We start from the raw sequence: 19,891 nt of genomic DNA, 5'->3' as shown, positions 1-19,891 counted from the left end.
TAGCTCATAATCAAACAAGCTTGTTGCACAGCCTGGAGATTTTTGGAAAATTTTGAATTTTCCAGATGTCAAAAATCTTTTGAATTAAATTGTGGACAACTTATTCTTATTCTTATTAAACATGGGGAACCTAAATGTAGTTTTATATTTTTATTTCTTTTAGTTTTGTTGTTTTGTTTGTATTTTCTTCTAATTCATGTGAAAGCACAAGTGTTGTTGTTATTATTATTATTATTATTATTATTATTATTATTATTATTAGTAGTAGTAGTAGTAGTAGTAGTAGTAATATATATTTGACTGAATGCTTTAAGAAATGTGAGGTTTATCTTTATTTATCTAAGGTGATTTTTTTTTCAGTTTTATTTGTGGGGCATTATAACACAAATACAGAAGAAATAGCTGCTTTTGTCTGTACAACAAAAGCGAAGCGACACCCGTTTTACCCTCATGAGATTCCGTAGTGAGAAATCCGGAAGCACTGCTGTTGACAGCTAAACACCCAACATGTAAGTCACTTTCTTTCTCTTTTTTTTACCATTATAAAACAGATATCACATTTGTTTTCCGCTGTTTTATTCTTAGCATGTGTGAAAGAAACAGTCGGTTGCTCCCGTAAGTTAGAGAGCCGTCACAAATTAGACGTAGTGTTAGCAGAGAAAGCTAACATAGTGAGCAAACTTTTCAGCTTCAGTGAGTGCCACATCGTCACAGACAGACAATAGGGCCTCAGTTTGCTTTTAACGCTGACCAAACAAGACACGCATACTTGTGGTCGCTGATAGTTACGCTTAGATGGTTCTGTAGCTTGTTTGGAGTCAACATTATAAGCTGTCATGGTGATTTAGATCTGAAATTATGTAAAATGGGAGCTCAACTGTCCGTAAACTGGCCGATTAAAAGGTTCGGAGCCACATTTTATTCTGCACGTAGATAATATGAGCATGAATGAGGCATACCTATGTTGTTAAACAGCATTCAGCAGAAGGCTCGAAAGAATCCGAATTTTCTAGTAGTAAGCCTGCGAAAAACTGTCTAAAAAAACTTTAACTTATGATTTATTTTAGAAATTGAATTATTTTTTCATTAAATAAATGTCCAGTTTTTGATTCAGGATAGTGCTTTTATTCAGTCTAAAGCTCGCATTTGTTGTGGTGGTTATAGTTTCACCAGTGAGGGGGAATATTTTTCATTGAATCGAAAACGGATTCAGCATTTCATCCATCCATCCATCCATCCATCCATCCATCCATCCATCCATCCATTCATCCATCCATTCATTCATTTTGGCTAAATCTGGGTTTTGTTAAGACTAGAGCATGTGCTCTCATACTACTTTTTGTTTATGAGTTGTTGAAAATGGGAACTAGCAGGGTTTGGTAGACATCAAGAATCCCATTAATCTTTTCCGCCATAAAAGGAATGAAAATATAAAATAATTAGTTAAATTTGTTTGCGTTATATTGCCAAAAACTTTAGAAACTGCAGTCTACAGCACAAAGATCACAGCTGTTTTTAAAGGGACAGCAAAGACAGAAGCATAAAACCAATCGAGGGAATTATGAGCTGGAAACTCTGAATAGTATATTTGACTTTTTCTTTGAAAGCTACATTTATGACTCCTTATTTTCCAGTAATCATTTCTCTTTTTTCTTTGTTCAACAGGGATTGATTTTGTGGAAGATCAACATGAGTCAAAAGTCCTCAGAGGAGAATAAAAGCAGGACACTGATCCGGTGTTTTTCTCTTTGTTCCGCGTTTGGATAAGTCGAGTTCGAGCCGACCATGGACCGGGAGGATGAGGAAGAGGAGCTGGCGGTCAAGGCGGCACCGAAGGAGGCGGACGTGTTCACCTCCGTGTGCTGCCTGGGCTACTTGTCCAGCATCAACCTCCTGGTGGCGGTGTGTGTCGGCATGTACGTACGCTGGGAGGTGACGAGCGAACCCATGATCCTGGTCATCTTCATCCTCGGCCTCTTCGTCCTGGCAATCGCCTGCATCCTCCATTACTACTTTGCCATGGAGAAGGCCAGCCTCAGCTTGTTCCACCTGTGGTTTGGCTTCCTGCTGGGACTCCTGTGCTTTCTCAACAGCCCCGCCTTGAATTTGAACATCACAGAACTTGTTGCCAACTATCTCCTCGTGGCCAGCGTGGTGATGAAGGCGGTGTGGGCCGTGACTGAGCGCATATGCCGCTCCGTCTGCTCCAAACCCATGCTGCTGTCGTCGTCCGAGTGGCTCGAGCTGCTCGGGTTTGGAATCGCCAGCACCACGATGCTCCTTTCCAAGTCGGCGGCCATTGTCGGCTTGGTAGTGGCTCTGGGAGCTCTCATCGTGGACTTGAGGATGAAATCCCTTCTAGCTTTGCCCAACTTGATCTGTTTTGCGTTGGTTACTTCGCTTGTGTTCTTTCAGGCCTTAAACATCCCAGCCAACCCTTATGCCTTAGGTTGCTACCTGGGCAGGCAGCTCTGTGAGCCCGTTTTGGACGTGTACTTTAGTGGGCTCGGGCCCAGTGAGCGCTGGATGCCAGTGCTCTCACTAGGGAAGGTGTGGAGGAGACTGTCCCTGTTTCCTCTGTGTCTAATGGAGGTGGCCTTCTTTGTCTTCGCTGCCTTAAAGGTGAGAACACCACTGTCAGGGAATTGTTCATTTAAAGCAATTTTACTGTCACGTATCGGTCTGATAAAGTAGAAAGAGCTCAATGATTTCCATTTGCATTATTTATCGTTTTTTTTCTTTTTCTGTCTCTCCACCAAAAAACTGGATGACAAAAGTTTTCAGTCTCAGCTATCCCTTTTTTTTTTTTTTGGGGGGAGGACAATTTTGTTTACAGAGACTTCATAATTCATCTTATTTGCTATTCATGTTTATTTATTTTGTATATTTAAAATGTCTTCCAGTTCCAGTTCTTAAATGGTTATTGGAATGTAAAATTTATTGATCTTTGAGAATGTGTCGTTGCGTTGTCGTGGTGGCAAAACCACAATTCCAGTCATTTCAATTTATTTACAGTTTATCATCCAGCAAAATGTATCACCTTGACTAGTCTAGTCATGTACAGGTTTTTTTGTCGTTAACTTTTTCCCGTGTTTCTATGTTAATCCGCAAAGTGTGACAAACTAAAGCAGCTTTTAAGATTACTTTTTGTAAAAAAAAAAAAAAAAAAAAAAATCTATAAATAAAGAAAACATTGATCATTAGCCTCCCTCTTCAGATTTCTCACCTACTTCGTGCTGGTCTGTCTATCTGCGCGGAGAATTGCAAGGGTTGTGAACATTTTGCCAATGTTTATTATATGGATTTATCAAATCTTTGTCTCCTTGTCTCGGACAGCTTGGCCACTTGGAGCTTTGGTATCTGGTGATCCCCGGCTTCTGCCTGTTTGGCCTTTTCTGGGCCATCTGCCACGTCATTTTGCTGATCACTATTTGGGGCTTCCACACCAAGCTGACCGACTGCCAGAAAGCCTGGCGGACCCATCCGTCAAGTCGACGGAGTCTGGACCAGGTCATGGCCTCTCGGGGCATCCGACACTTCTGCCTCATTTCAGAACGCCTCGTCTTCTTTAGTCTGCTGTCAACTGTCATACTGGGAGCTGTGTCGTGGCAGGTAAGACATAGGCTTAGAAAGTCGTTACATTTTGCCTCCATCTGCATGCGGAAATGTTTATGGGTCACCCCAATGATTATCACGAAAGTTTTTGTCTACATCACTGTCTTTACATGATTTCTTGTCGCTCCCCAAACGGAGCCTCTTTTGCCTCTTACGTGAAACAAATTTAAATATCCCAATCTACTTGCACGAATAGCACTGATATCTTAACTGGCCTTATTAGGTGTTTACCTTGGAAGAGTCTTGTGGGCACCAGTCCTGATTCACAAAACGGTGAATCATGGTTGCTACCAGCTGTGAATGTCCCTAAAAAGCTTTCTTTAGTTTACCTGAGATTTCAATGCAACGGAACTCAAATTGCAGTGAATATCTTCCAAGGTTGACCACATAAGTCCATGTAGCTAAAGTTTTATTGTTGCACATGTAAAATATCATTTAACAAAACTACTGGCTGCAGCTAATTATTTTCATCGGTGAGTATTCGATTGAATGAGTTACCAGATAAAAAGAATTGGTCCATTCTGCAGATTTTTTATTTAGCTTCTTAAGCTTATTTTCACAAAAAATACGTAAAAAATAACAATATCATTCCTTTCATGTATTTTTGGTCATTTGCACCAATAACCGATTATCGAGTTAGTTGATGATTATTTCAGTAATTGATATGTCCCGATTAATCAGATTAAATGGTTTTAAGCCGTAATCAAGATGCAATTCGTTACAGTTTCAGCACCACGTTGGTTGAGCAGGTAACGTTTTTTTTAATGAAGCTAGGTGTGTGAATGCATTTGAAAGTGAATTTATTCAACCGAACGCAGCATTGGCTTGGCTTTTGTCAGAAACTGTTTTCACGAGGTTCACTCAGATCGCCGTGTCACTTAGTTTTTCATTAAATTCCCGACCGTATCTTACCAAAAAAAAACGCAGGTCAGAAAACTGTTAAGTTTTAATATTCAGCAACTGAACGACAACTTCAAAGCGCAATCATAAATCAACCCCCTGGCTTACTCGTTTCTGTTCGGCGTAACGCGACTCTCTCTCCATCAAGATGGCCCATCATATTTTACTTTTTTGCCTTTCGATTAACGGCACCGTCGGTCCCCGACTGTCGTTTCTGTCTCGTTACGTGTCGGCGCCAGTTAAGTGAGCCTGTTTATCTCGACGCCAGCCGCTTGTGGCTAAACAAAAGCGACTGCCTGTTTGGATTTTCGCAGCCCTCCAACAGTCTCTTCCTGAGCGCCCTGCTGGTGGTGTTGCCCCTGGAGTCTCTCACACACGGCCTGTTCCAGGACCTGGGCAGCTGCCTGGGAGGAACCTGCGCTGGCTACGCACTGGTGATACCGACCATCTACTCCAGGTATGTCCGTCCCGTCGCAGACGTGTGAAAGGCCTTAAAATTAAGTCAGTCGCAGATGCGTACGCTGAAAACTGACTCTGTTTTCTTTTACTCGTTTTAAATGGAGTAGAAACAAATACCATAGGGAAACAGGCATTTCGGTTATTTCGTTTACTTATTTTGGACATTCAAAATGTCTCCCAGTTCCATTGTTGAATGTTCTGTAGAAATTAAGGTCTTATTTTATACTTGAAAGGATGTACTTGCATTAATATGCCATAATAATAATTATTATTATTATATATTAAACGAAAGCAGAATAGAATAGAATATACTTTATCGATCCCCAAGGGGAAACTGCTTATTAGTTGACAAGCTACTCCATCCAAAATGGTGTCAAAAATGGCAATATTCTCTTTTACTGCAATCATTTCTTGGATAGTCTGTCATCATGACAGGACGAACTATCGATTAATAACTTAAAATAATGACAAGACCACATTTAAAATATGTCAAAACCTTTCCTTTGGGAGGTAAATATTATTCCTCTCCCTCTCTGGACTTAACACAAGACTAACTGGATAAAAAAAAAAAAAAAAAAAAGTTGCATAAACATGTTAATATTTGAACCCTGCAGGGATCACCATGGGTGTCTTTTGCAGCATACCAAGTTGTTCAGCTGCAGCAGACTCTGAGTTAAAAAAAACAACAAAAAAAAACAGTGTTTTTGAAGTTGCCTAGTCAGTCAACAGAAGCTAAACACCGCTTACGTGGTCGTGTTTTCAGACATAAGAGCACCTTGACTGTCTGGATGCAGACAGTTTCTAGTGGTATTTCTGGCTACTGTCGGAATGCCAAGTCTTTTAGCTGCTTGTTGGCGTCTGGAAAACACACACAGCTTACTCTAAAAGAAAAAAATAATATCTTAGTTCGATTTTTAGACGTTTTAGATGTTCAAGGGCACAAGTCTAATTCTGTAGGGAAAGACGAAGGGAGGAAATCGGCAATAAATAATCAAAACCTCTTGATGGTTGCACGCCGTGTTTTCGTACTTGCAGCACCCTCTCGGGGAGATCAGAGAGGTAAGGAGAGGGGACACAAGTTTGGTAAAAACAAAAGGAAGAGAGATCTGAAGGCTTTAAGCACCGAGAGAAGGTGGTGGAGGCAGGGGACACGCAACTGAGGGGAGGATTTTTATTTAAGAGGGGCAAGAGGGTGAAGCTCTGAGGGAGCCTGGGAGAAAAGGACTCGATTTCTTTTACTTATTTATTTTAAAGATGAAAGAGGAAGTGTCACAGGGTAAGATGTGGTCTGAATCAGAAAGCGCCAGCTTCGTCTCCCAAAAGCACAATGGGATCTGAAACGATTAAGAGTTTTCGTTTTTTCGCATTCATCTACTGCCACAAAATGTAATATATTTTATTAGAATCACATAAAAGTAGTTCAAACAGGGTGGAATTGGAGGAAATGGAATGCGTGCAAAGCACTCCCACACCATCATGCTGCCACTACCAAAGCAATTTGTCTTTTGCCAAAGAAAAAGATTCCCCACCTCCATGCTTTGCATCGCGGACGATGTGTTCAGTGTCATGCTACTTAAAAATAGCGACGTTTGTGGTTGTAACCTGCCAAAATGTTAAGGGGAAGAAAAAAAAAGCAAGGATTAGTTTCTCTTACTAAAATTAGAATTTTTTTATTTATTATTATATTTAGATTTTAAGGAGACTTTTCACCTCAGACATTCAGATAAACATTTTAAGGATATGTTTGGAGGTGATGGTGAGGGCACAGGGGTGTGTTACGTGTTGTGGCTCCTGTATGGAGAGATCTGTAAGTATGATGTATGACTTTGCCATCCACTTGACCATGAATAACATCAAGCCCTGAAGATAAAAAAAAAGAAAAGATTAAAAAAAAAAGAAAGAAAATATACAGCTGCCCCGAAATGCTGAAAGCCTTGACTCGTTGTGTGTGTGTCTCTCTTATCGTGTTGTTGCTACTGTCCGGGAAAGCATCCAAATACTCTTTGAGCTCACCTGTTTTCAACCTTGTTTTTCATTGCCTTGACCCATTTCTGCCCTTGTTTTTCTATTTTTTCTATATTTTGCTTTCTTTCTCTGTTCCTGTCCTCTGTTCGTAACGTTTCTCAATGGAAAGCAAAGACACTTCCCTGCTCCCAGCCGCGTGCCACTCCATCCTCCACTCTCTCTCGCGAAGGGAACGAACCGAGTCGTTTCGTCTCTTCTCTGCTGGTGTCACTTCTCCGACTTCCCCGCTCTCACGTCTCTCTCTTCTCTCTTTCTCTCTGCGCCTCAGTGCCAGCGGCCAGCCCACCACCCTCCTGCCTCCTGAGCACGTGCAGGAGTTGAATCAACGCTCCACGACCATGCTCAACAACATGCAGCGCCTCTTCACGCACCACATGATCCAGTCGTTCGGCTGCGACTACTCCACCAGCGGCGTTACCTTGGAGACCGTGCAGAACAAGCTCCGCAGCTTTCTGGAGGTCCGGACGGCAGACGGGCCTCGCCACGACACGTATTTGATTTTCTACAGCGGGCATTCTCAGAAGGGCACCGGGGCCTGGACTCTGGCAGGTTAGTGCCCAGTTGCCATCTTTGTTGTGGTGGCAGATGCGTGATATTACAGCACAAAGTCCAATGTCGACCAAACATGTGAAATTTATGCATAAAAGGTCTCGGTTTGGTCGAAGTGAACTTTGAATGCGTACATGAGTGCAAACTGACCGGAAGCATCATTTAAAGTCTTCATTTTTGTATTACCCTGTTTAACTTTGTCTGATATAAACCACTTGCTCAGTGATCTGAGACATTAAAGTGTGACACAAAAACCAAAAATAGAAGAAATCTGTAAACCACAATGTCCTTTTCCTTCCCCAAGGAGGCGAGAGTCTGCACCTGAGCCAGCTGCTGGACATGTGGAAAGAAAAGAACGCCGGCCACGGCTCCCGCCTCATCGTCGTCCTGGACACGGAGAACTCCCTCCCGTGGGTCAAAGAAGTGCGCAGAGCCGAGGGCGTGTACGTGGCGGTGCAGGGGGCCGAGCTGCCGCCCTCCAGGCTCGACCCGGAGTTCGGAGACGTCCCCCTCCTCGGCGACTTCACCTCCGAGTGGGTGGAGTTCAACTGCGACCCGACCGGCGACGCCCAGTGGGCCGAAAAGGGCAGGACCGTGACGGCCACGTACGGCGTGTCCAGGCACTGGAGCGACTACACGCTTCACCTGCCCACCGGGAGCGACGTGGCCAAGCACTGGACGACCCACTTCCCCAAGGCCACGTATCCCATGATCCACCTGTCCAACTGGTGCTGCGGCCTGAACCTGTTCTGGCTGTGCAGCGTGTTTCTGCGCTGCTTCAGGAGGTGCAAAATGACCTGGTTCCCTCCAGCCGTTCTGGACACCGGGCAGGGCATTAAACTGGTGCATTCATAGGAGACAAATGGATTAAAGTTTAAAAAAAAAAGAAAAAGTTTGGGGTTTTCTTAATCTGAAGAGGGTGGGTTTGTTATTTTTTTCAGTTAATTTTCTATCAAAAGTTCTTTATATCTAAAAGAAATGCTTTTTATATTTTTTATTTACGTTATCATTATTTTTAATGTTATGTGTAACAGTATATATATATTTTTTGCCGCCGAAGACCAAATGAAAGACAGAAAATGAGAATTGTCTTACAACTTAACTTTTTTTTTTCTTTTTAAGTTTTAAATTGTGCCATTTATTTATAAAGTTCTGCCTTTACTAAGGGATTTGGGCTCACCATGCCTGCGTTCTCGTATCCTTTTAATAATCAATGCTTTACAAAAGTGACTTTACACCGTTCCGTACCCTCTCTTCAGTCGTTCCCCCCCTCCCCCCAATCAAGCTTAAGAGTTCTTGCATTCTGTACAAATTTACGCTGCAGTGTAGAAAGCATCTAATCACCTTCGTTCTGTTGCACAGAGCACCAGACGATTCCTCCGTGCGTTGCTGCTTTAAAGGGAGAGTGTTTCCAAAGAAGGTCAGGTAGCGTCGTTCACATGCAACTATCTCTACTGTTGGAACAAATATTGCAACAATAAACATGAGAAATTCTGCTTTTGTCGGAAATATCATTGAAAATGGCTATTTAGAGTGTTGTTCTTTCAAATTAAATGCAGTTTAAATACATGAAATTTTGATGTATTGTGAAAAAAATATGCAAAAGCTTAACGTAGGGCGCATCATTTGTGGAAATACACGCGCTTGTTAGATAAAACTTTCACCGGATGAGATCAATACAACAGCTGTGCCTTTTTAGAATATCTCGGATGTTTTATAAACACTTTTAAGTCTGCATTGAAAATTAGCAGATTGCATCGTAACTTTTGCACCTGCGATGGCATTTTAAGAGAAAATATAGATGGTTTTTTTTTATTACTATTATTTTTGCAGTTCTTTCCAGAAGTCTGGCTCGCTGTGTCTCGCCGTACGCCCGACACTGAAATGTCAAAGCTATTATCTCGCATTACAAGTCTGTTCAGAGGCTTTTACACCGTGCTGGATTTAACGCTACTTGCTGGACAGACTGCTCAATTTTCGCAGCAGTGGTGCAACCAAAGGGGAAAGGGTTGTGGCAATGGTCACATCCATACAGTAGATTTCTTCAGGTATAAAAGCTTTTATCCCTATTAATATTTAACGACAAGAAGACAAGTTATAATTAGATGTGATGTTTGTTTTTTTTTGTTTTTTTTTTTCTCATTTATTTACATGGCTTTCGGTTTTTGGTGTCCCATTCGAAGATTATCAATTTCCCCCCATCTGGTCACTTCCTTCAAATAACTTTGAAATTGAACTTTGACTGTTTTTTTTTTTGGTTGTTTTTTTAACCCTTTCACAATCTGTAGAAAACACAATATTTCACAATGAGATAACTTGTAGTTGACCTAAAGTGCTATATTCCAATATACAGACTCTGGATTGCATAATTAATTGAACGTAATAAATAAATAAATAAATAAATAATAAAAAAAAACTTGACATTTAACATAAATACCCAACAACACATTGAAACGTCTGTAAATCTGTCTTCTAATTAAACACTTTAGGAAACATTCAGAAGCATTGGGGGTAAACGATCAGGCCTTTTCATGGGCCTCTAGCTGGCTACTGAGATGATAAAAAGAGAATACATGACACTTCAACTATAGTTAGTCTGGGCAAGAGTTATGGGCTTCAGCAGAATTGGGGTCGGACGAACCCGACCTTTCAGCATCAGTTATTTCGTAATTTCTCTTTTGTGAGTTCAAGGTCAGCACAGTGAATTTAGGCAAATATGAACTGTCTTTTATGTGGGCAGCCTTTGCTCCTTTTGGCATGCATAGATTTCTATCTAGCCACGACACGCTCGGAGAGAGAGAAATCAGAGCGATGATCAAAATACAAATGAATAAAAGTCGTCGTTTTATTATTATTATTATTATTATTATTATTATTATTATTTGTCGTGCTATGAAAATTATTGTTAGAGTTCATCTTAAATCAAGCTAGGCTGTCGGTTCTCACAGGCAGCCAGATACGCTTAGTATGAGCCAGATGATGCTGATATGCCAGATTTAATTAAAAAGCGTAAATCGGAGCCTAAAAGGACTGTCAGCCGTCTGTGTGGGATCGGAGGTTCGGTAATTAGCCGCGCTGTCACAGTTGGGTTGAGGCGGGATGGGGCGAGGCTGAGCAGGCTTAGTGAAACAGATGAGATTTTCCATTCTCATCACACATCTGGAAGCCCAGATGTCTTCCTAAGTCGGCCGGGCTTTAACCCCGTAGTTCCGCTCCCGACAAATGCTCATTTAGATGTCATCTGCGAGACTCAGCCGAGGCTTTTTTTTTTTTTTTTTTTTGGTGCACCTTGGTAGCTCTGAATAAAACACATCTGCTAAATGAATCCTATGGAGCGTGATTTTAAGATTAACTGGTGGAAACTGGATTTTCTCTGGGGAAAGTGTTGCTAAAAGTTGCAGGGACAAACTTTTTTTTTTTTTCACGTAGAATGATAATAAGCTGACGCTGTGAGCTTTACACGTCTGAAATGTTACTGATCTCACTTTCAATATGGAGAATGGCTTAAATTCATGAACAGCCCTTTTGCTTAGTTTTATTAAACGAAAGTAAAACAGAAGAGAACAAACGGACAGATACTGTTAAGAGTATAAGCTAATTTTCTTTATTTTGGACTGGTTTTGCCTGCATAAACAACTAGTGGTGTGGCTGTCCTCTGTCTGATGCTTAAATGTCCCACAGCAGCAAACGCACCATGATGGAAAGGCTAATGAGGTTCGCCTGTTGGTATAAGGACAGAAGCCTGAGAAGACCAAAAAGAGGATGATATGCTTTTAGGTGTTTTGGAAGGCAACCACCTGCTGTCAAACAAAAAGTTTTCACCCGGAGCAAAACCCACCTTTAAAAATGGACTGAGCTTCTGAGGCAACCAGATGAGAAGCTGCTTTCCGGAGGGCAACATAAAATGAAGGTCCAGGTAAGCTAACCACTCCGGTCTGGCTAAACCACTCCCTACTGCCATTGAGCTATACTGAAGTTAATTGCATTGTTTACGTTTTTGGTGTTATTTTTGTTTTGGCTAAACATCTTTATCTTAAGACAACATCCCATTTGTCCCATGAATCGCTCAAACTCCCCTTAGAAAACCTACAATGGCACGTTTTGCTCGTCTTAGGCAGTTTTTTGTAACCATCTTTAATGCTTCCTATGTCTGCGCAGGTTATCAGAGTTGAGTAGTAACTGGTTACATTTACTCTGTTGCATTTGCTTGAGTCATTTCTTTGGCGAATTTTTTTTTTTACTTTTAGGAGTATTTTCACTTTTACTGGAGTAATTTTATTATGAAGCTACCCTTTCTTTGGTAATTTTTTTTTGGCTCCTCTACCTACTTTGAGTAACTTCAGTCAATGAAGAACAAGCTTTAACCAAAATTCACCAGAAACAGATGAACACCTGCTGTTTTTGTTAGTTTCAGAAGTTGTTTTTAATACCAAAATTTCCATATAACTTTATATTTTGGTGTGGCTAAGTATTAAATTTTGATCCTTTAGTCAGTACTTGAGTTGCCTTTTTACCAAATACTTTTTTTTTACTCTTCAATCATTTTTTGTACAGCTGCTTTTTTTTTTTTTTTTTTTTTACATTTACTTGAGTAAAAAGTTAAAGTAATGTTGAAATAGTGCAGCTCTTACTTGAGTAGAACTGATGTGACCCCAGCTCCGCGTCACGCAAAGGTAGAGGAACTCGGTGCGTTCACTCAGACGTGTTTTTGAGTCATTTTTTCTCTTGCAAGCCAACACTGAGGCAAAGACGACAGGCAAGAAAATTGTCAGAACTACGTCACGTCTGTACGGTTATTTGCAGGAAACAACGGAGAAATCAACATTGAAGCCCAAGTCTTTCGCAGCCAGAGGAAGAATGAAAACAGAAAGTCTCATTGGATGCGAGTGTGAAAGCTGTGTTGGACGCATTTTGCATGTACAAAGTGGGTGAGTAATCATTTAAATATGAGCTTATGAAAATCTGCCTTCAGGAAAGATGCTTAATTGTAAATACCACAGTTACTGCAGCACATGTTACCATACTGCCATAGAGGTACCATTGGAATTGACTCAAATAAAATCAAGCACAAATACCTTGATCTTTGATTTGACTATCATACAGTGTCATGATGACAAAACTAGAAGTTACCTTCGTGCAAATGAACATGCGGTACTTGCCTTTGATCACAGTTTCATTCGACTGGACATGAGTTGGGCTGCAGGCCTCGACCCATCATTTCTTGCATTATTCCAGACACCACTTGGGTTTTGGAAATCTAATAAATTTTATTCCGCTCTCTACATCCTCTGGGTAACGGCTGTCGGGATTGTATGTTCCCCACTGACAACGTTTGTCCATGATTTTCTATTATTTTCCTCAAAATTTCTATGACCACTGTGCGTTAGGATGATGACCCCTGGCAATTCTGACGGGGGTTCAGTTCCTCAGATAAGGGCCGTGTACTTCAGGACGAATTTTGACCGCTGATTGGGTAGTTGCTGATAAACTCTCTAGAATGATTGACAGGTGGCATCATGTCAGTTTTTGGCTACTCTTCCCACCTCTCTGCACGTTATACGACTATACGTGAGTCACAATAAACTGTCAAAGTTGACACACTCTGCTGGGAAAAAAAAAAAGTATTTCTGTAGTCTGTGGTGGACACCTCTTTTCAAATCCTTGAATATATTCATGAAATCCTTTTTATTGAGAAGAATCTGAAATCAGACAGAATTAATGCAAACCCGTCTCCTTGTGACTCATCTCCTCGAACTCCCACCGTGTTTTGAAATTGTCTTTCCAGCTAATGCGGCGCTGATGAATGACTCACCTAAACCCACTTCTGCGACCCTCAGTCTGTGTAGCTGCCAGTAAATCTGGCTTGGAGATGCACACGAGTTCCCTTTACCATCACGACTTAACATACTCGCACACTGACCGGGAACATGCCTGTTTACTACCCAACAAGCACCCATTTGGCTGTAGGCTGTGGGTAATGCTGGATTGCTCTCTTTATCCCTTTTAATGAGTTGGGTTGTCGTTTGAGCCCGTAAGAAACTGCTTCCCCCTGTGCAGCACACAAGTTAGCATGAGTGACGAATTTAGTTAAATCCATTCGGCATTAGACAGATACTGAATTTATACTGCAACCTTTCCCCGGCTCAACAGAAATCCCGAAGAAGACGCGGGACTTTGAATAATTTGTTGAAACGAGCCATTTAAAAACGGGCGCAACATTTAATTTTGAGATCATTAGCGAGTGGATGCTTGATTCTGACCTGCTTCTAGTAATATAGTGTGTATTTACAGATGTGCACGCAATACCAAGAAAAAGAAAATGAACACTTTTTTTATGTGTGTGTGTGTGTGTGTGTGTGTGTGTGTGTGTGTGTGTGTGTAATGTCAGAAGAACCCCAGGAGGTTTAGCAAGAGCTCGTTTGATTGCAGCCTTACAGTCGGCTCATGCGGTTAGCCAGCCGAGTTCCGGGCGAAGAGAAATGAAAGGGATAAAAAGAATGAAAAATCGAAAAATAAGGACAAACTGTGATCTATAAATAGTGGAAAAGACAGCTGTCTCTTTAGCTCCAGCTAACAGAGGCGGCAACGGGAAGAAATAAAACATCCAAGAGGGATGAATAAGCCATATTTGTCTGCAGATGCGAGGATGAGACACTGACAAACGCAAAATCCAAAACAAATGTAGTCCTCGTTCACACAGATGGTTTACTGTGGGGATTAAAAGCATGCTGAAGCCCTCGCACAGTTAAACTGCTGTGATCAGAGCTTCATGCTGTTGGGCAATTGGGCAGCGACATGGAATAGCCTAATTTAGAGGCAGATGACAGAGTGTCCCTGAACAGAGAGGAAAAATAGACGGAGAAAGGCTCAGCAAAGGTGTGACCCTGAAAATCATTTTTTTCTTCTTTTTTTTTTTTTATGGCTATAAAAAAAATAAATAAGAGCCCACGTGGGTAACGGCACAAAAGAAAAAATTCCACAGAGGATTGCAGTCATTTTTTTAGTAGGCAGGACGATTGAATTGATGATTTAATATTTGAGCTGAAAGTAGCTTAGAAAGAGATAAAGGATCCATAACTAGGTGGAATCATGGCGCCATAACCACAGAGCAGCGTTTCAGACCGGACCTTCCATCGATCTTCATTGTGTGCCAAAAATATAATTACCCACTTTACAGACTCCTTTAGTTTCTTTTTTGTTGTTGTTGTTGTTGCTGTTGTCGCACTTAAATGTTTCAAATCACCAAACTAATTTTCGTATCAGACAAAGATAGCCCACATCAATACAAGAAGCAGATTTCGATTTTCACAGGAATTTTATCCTTCTTTCTTTGGGAGCCTAATGGTTTGCCATCAATTTATATTAAAATTTTGCTCTGAAGCATTAAAAACAATGTAACCAGTCTAACTTTCCACTGCTTTTTGTCAATTTCATGAGTGTTAATCTCCATCCAATGCTTTCAACACATTTCCATGCAAATTATCATTGCATGATAAAGGAACTTTTAGAACATCCAATAGTTTTTTTCCCCCCTCTCTGTCTTTACAATATGTTGAAGCTTGGAAACAATGTTAGCATCCTTTATATCACAGTTAGTAAGGAAAAACATATTTTCCATCCAGGACTAGTACAAGACTAGGGTCAGGAAAAGGGAAGCTGACGTCTTTGCAGACCCCACACACCCTGGACCCAAACTGCTTAGACTTTTACCATCAGCTGGGCAGGACAGAAAGCTATTTGCAAAAACCAGCTGCCACAGAGACTCTCTTTCCCCAGGCTGTTTCTCTAAACATAATGAACACTTCACAGCTAGAGTAGTCAGCTACTCTACTGTGACTCAAAATAAGCTTTTTTTTTTTATTTTTTGACACTGCCACAGTAATCTGTTTTTCTTTCTTGACATTGACTGTAAATTCCTGTACATATTCCTTTATCCTTACTTTATTTCCTCTAAAGTTTATATATTTACGCGTTATGGGTATGCTTTTGAAAAAGAGTCAAATTCCTTGATTTTGGACAAAATCTCGGCCAATAGAGCTGATTCTGTTTCTGATCTATTAAGGGCATTTCCTGAAAGAACAGAATGTTTGAACTGCAACTTTATGGGGGTGGGACAAAAAAGTTATTCTAAACTGACTAATCTTTCTTTATACAACATCCTTTGTGTTTGAAGAACACCACTGGGAGAAAATCTAAAGAAGGAGGAAGTATCCATCATTAAAGCTTGCACTTCCCACTGAGCAAATTGGTAGGGGATCAGTGTTTTTAAGAAACGGTTATTATTAAAAACAATAGGCATGTCAGGAGGGAAATTAACAGAAAGCAGCTCTTGTGTTCATTCCTCTTCTGATTATCACGGATGAGGCATGAGACCAGGCAACCTGTCTTATCACCTGAGGCGTGCATCGCATTTCAATTCGTGAAATGTGCTACGTAACTTCAGTTTTGTCCAAAATTTCTGAATAGCTTCAAACTAAAAACACAGAACATAATTAAAGCCTATGTGAAGCGCGTCTTGCGGCAGCGGTTTAACGAGGCCTTCAAGGGCATTCTCAAATTCAAACTGCTGTGAAAAACTTTTTTCTTTTTTTTTTTTTAAAAGAAAAAGCAACTTTCTTGATGGGTCTCTTTAATAACATTCCTTGACGTCTGATCCGCTGCTGGCCTTTTCCACTCCTCCCTCCCAGAACTGCAGCATCTTCTGGAGCTGCTATGCTGCGGTCTCGGGTTGAGATGTTTTAACACCCCATTGTTGATCGTATTTGGTTTAATTACCCTGACTGGACCACAGGGGCCTTTGGAATCACGGCCTGATGCATATTCAACAAACTGACTGAACCAGCAATTGGGAACGACGCGCGTTCGTCTCTGCTCTGAGTATTTATCCGAGACCGACCTTCATATCTCGACTGTGTTTGCAGGAAAAAAAATCTGACAGAAATTCCGATATTATGTTAATAGTGAGAAAAGCCGTGAGCATGCTGATTAATACCTTTATCTGAGACGTGTTCAGACCAGGATTTCATTTCCGTGCTGCGTTTAAGATAAACAAGATGGCTATTACTGCTTTCTTAGAATCGGTATGCGCACTTGAATATTTGAACCAAAGCACTAATTTAATTCAGTAATTCAAATTGAAAGAAATTTAATCTCAAGGTACTTCACAAAACCATGTAGCCTTCTACAGTTTTAGGCCAGTTATTAAAGTTTTTCATCTGACTGTACTGAGACTCTTTGCAGTGGTCACTCACACCGAGGATGCACCTGGTGATGGTGGAGCAGGACTAAACCACCAGCTGAACCTGGCTCGGTGTGAACATCAATCTGCTGTAGCGGTCTAGAGATTTGAGGAAAAAAAATGGAACATAATTGAAATGGTGAAGGACCAAAAGCAACATTTGTAGTTTTAAATATTGTTTAAAACTACAAATGTTGCTTGTGGTCCTTCTGTGGCCTCTCGGACTCATAATTAGCGTGCCCTCAGGAGTAGCCTAGCTCTGCTTAGCCACTACTTTGATCAGTTTGCCACTGCTCCATGGTGAATTGGTGTCTCAAAGCCTTATAAATGCCTAATTAACATTTTCAAACTGATTGATAGCAATTATGTTATTGAGCTGAACTTAAATTGAAGATCTTCAAGCATACTTACTGCTCAGTCAGGATCTGTTTACATGTTTGTTTGTTTTATTATTAAGTTCTGGCATTGAGAGGCTAGTGTAACTGGATAAAAAATATTGGTTAATCACAGTAAATTCATGATTTAGCAAGAAAGGCAAAGACATTTTCACATTTCACCAGATTGATTTGGGTCATTCGTACACTGGCTAAATGAAGTGGCTATTTTAAAACTCGTTTGGTTTGAAGCATCAGTAACAAAAGAAAAAAAAAACAAAAAAACAAGTGGGGGCGGGAGGGCCTTCTTTCTTTTTCTTTTTTTTTCTTTTTTTTTTTATTTGGTCTCACTGTATTTTGTACGCATGACTCACCCTAAGAAATGGCACAAGTTCCTTTTTATAATCAGAGAAAGATAAATTTGAGTCTGACCCCGACCTGAAGAGAGAAGCAGCTGCCAAGCCACTGCATGCTTACTTTATTTACTCACCAATGAGGCTTCCCAGCGGCGGAAAGATTGAAGCTGCAACATCAGGGAATGACTTTTATTACCCGGGGGTCCTTTTGTGTTCCTGGCTGTCCACTGCGAAAAAAGGCTTTATATTGATTTTCTTTTTTTCTTTTTTTTTCTCGACAGAGGAGAGGGGATTTGAAAACATGCACAGGCTAGGTTCGCCATCTCTGAGTGCCTCAAGATAACTACTAATAACACTGGGAGATATTTTACTGTATAAAAATTTTTTTATTTTCCTATGTGCATTTTGCACCTCTGTATACAGTCCATATAATTATGCACGCATTGCTGTTTATTTACATACATGAATAAATGCTGGCCTTATGTACAAGTGTTTATTTGGGCGTGTGTGTGTGTGTATGTGTACGTTTATTGCCTTGTGCAGCATCACAGAGAATTAACAGTCTGAATAACTTAAGCTCTCACCATGTTAATTAAAGCAGCTTGCCCTCGCAGTGATGCTGCAGCCATGGCGAGACTAATTAATTTTTGAATGGATTCTTTTTGGACCCGAGAACGTTTCTGAGAACTACCAGTGTCAAAACAATTCTGTGCAGTTAGAAGAACTGTTATTAAATGTGGCTAATTATTGTCGAGCAGAACACAAATTCATTTCCTCCTGGTTGTCACAGCTGCAGGGGAAGTCTTTGTTTTTGTTTTAATTATTTTTGTAGATGACTGTGTTCGCTAATGACTAGACGGACATCAAAGGTAGAACACATCAAATATCGCCTAACAAGTTCCAGCTGCATCTTTGCCTGCAAGTCACATCGATGCAAACATATTGACGGCCCTTGAACTCCTTTTTATGTTTTGCCACGATGCAACCGCAAAACTCAAAATGAATCCTTTTATAAACAAAAATCTGAAAAGTGTGGCATGGCTTTGCTTTTTCTCCCTCCTTTAATCTGGATTACTTTAAATGAAAGCAGTTTGGTCGCACTGGGGTGTCTTTAAAGAGTAAATGGAGTCCATCTGAACACCGGGACTCCTCATGAACCTGGTCACCCTGTCCCCACTGTGAAATATGGTGGTGGTAGCATCATGCTGAGGGACACAATGAGCATGTGAAAAGGTGGTCTTATTAGATGATGCCAAAATCAAACTTTAGCCTTTATTAAAATATATAGGTGTGGCACATCACCCTGAATAATCCGCCCCTATAAAGCATGGTGGTGGCATCATCATGCTACAGAAAACCTAGAATACACTTTGTAAATCACATGAGGCCAAAGCTGACCTTTTTTGACCACCCTATGTACTTTGAACCACTTATCTCCACTGTGAAATTGGCAACATCATGCCAATATTTTCTTTAATAGGGACAAGAAAGCTGAGAAGATGGATGCCGCTGAATATTGGACATTTTGCAAATTAGAGATACTTTTTCCCCTCTGCTTCAGCTATGCAGCACTTTGTGTTGGTCTGGTGTTTTGTAAGGCTGTGTATTATTAATTTTTTTTCTCTATTATTGCCTCAGAGTGGCAGTTAATTAATTTAGGAGTTGAAAACAAGGCAAGATGCTGCTAACAGGATGTCCTTGCTGGCAGCTTTATCGGTTAATAAATTCAGATGACCCACGCGATGCAGAAAACTAACCTCTCTTCCTGAACACAAACTTTCGAAATTGCCGTTGCCAGTGCTTACCTCCAGTCCGTGCGCCTGTGATTGAGTATGCGCGATTCCGTGTGCCTTCACGCCACAGAGCCACTTGGCCCGGGGAGTCTAAAGAAAACATCTGACCCAGAAAGCGGTACAAGGAATGTGAGGCATAACCCTGTCCAGCTCCCAGGTCCCCCATTCATTCCCATCAGGACCTGTAATAACGCTTGTAACTCACGGCTGAAATTGCTTTCTGCCTTGTCGGAGTCGGTAGAACCGGACCGCCGCGTGGGGGAGGGGGGTGTATCAGTGTTTCCAACTGTTTTTTTTTTTTTTTTTTTTTTTCCTTCAGTGTGTGAATGTGGTTGTAAGAAGCCTGTGGTCAGCCACCATGAAACAATCATATTAGTGTAATGATTTATTTGTGTTGAAAGACCAGGCAGTCCTTGTGATATAGGTTTACGACGGTGTGATAGAGTGGCCTCCAGGCATGCTGTGTTTCTACATTCCTCCTCGTCTTATCTTCTGCTATGCTCAGAGCACTTAATTCGTCAGTACTGATGTGATGAATAATGTACGCTGTCATGTTTTTTTTTTTTTTTTTTTTTTTTTTTT

At 40.9% G+C, this 19,891-nt stretch overlaps 2 protein-coding genes across 2 annotated transcripts in view; both read left to right on the top strand.

The window, feature by feature from the left end:
- Positions 1-410: 410 nt before the first annotated feature.
- tmem168a (transmembrane protein 168a) lies at positions 411-8,523 on the top strand. Its single transcript, XM_015050136.1, has 6 exons — positions 411-509; positions 1,666-2,622; positions 3,337-3,612; positions 4,830-4,972; positions 7,268-7,548; positions 7,853-8,523. The coding sequence occupies exons 2-6, from the start codon at positions 1,786-1,788 to the stop codon at positions 8,401-8,403; spliced, it is 2,088 nt and encodes a 695-aa protein (XP_014905622.1). The 5' UTR covers positions 411-509; positions 1,666-1,785; the 3' UTR covers positions 8,404-8,523.
- Positions 8,524-11,303: 2,780 nt separating this feature from the next.
- The window catches only part of dock4b (dedicator of cytokinesis 4b), a 203,359-nt gene continuing 194,771 nt past the window's right edge, over positions 11,304-19,891 (top strand). The window contains exons 1-2 of the mRNA XM_015050132.1: positions 11,304-11,464; positions 12,352-12,476. Of these exons, the coding sequence (XP_014905618.1) occupies positions 12,464-12,476 (13 nt within the window). The 5' untranslated portion in view covers positions 11,304-11,464; positions 12,352-12,463. The remainder of the gene's footprint in view (positions 11,465-12,351; positions 12,477-19,891) is intronic.

This window comes from Poecilia latipinna, unplaced genomic scaffold (assembly GCF_001443285.1).
Source record: "Poecilia latipinna isolate Pla-1442-1.1 unplaced genomic scaffold, P_latipinna-1.0 Scaffold976, whole genome shotgun sequence".
Taxonomy (NCBI): domain Eukaryota; kingdom Metazoa; phylum Chordata; class Actinopteri; order Cyprinodontiformes; family Poeciliidae; genus Poecilia; species Poecilia latipinna.
This window is presented reverse-complemented; position numbering and strand designations above follow the sequence as displayed.

Coding starts and splice junctions, on each gene's coding strand:
- tmem168a (XM_015050136.1), top strand. CDS start 1,786: ATGGACCGGGAGGATGAGGAAGAGGAGCTGGCGGTCAAGGCGGCACCG. Junction 2,623..3,336: donor TTGTCTTCGCTGCCTTAAAG/GTGAGAACACCA, acceptor TGTCTCGGACAG/CTTGGCCACTTGGAGCTTTG. Junction 7,549..7,852: donor CGGGGCCTGGACTCTGGCAG/GTTAGTGCCCAG, acceptor TCCTTCCCCAAG/GAGGCGAGAGTCTGCACCTG.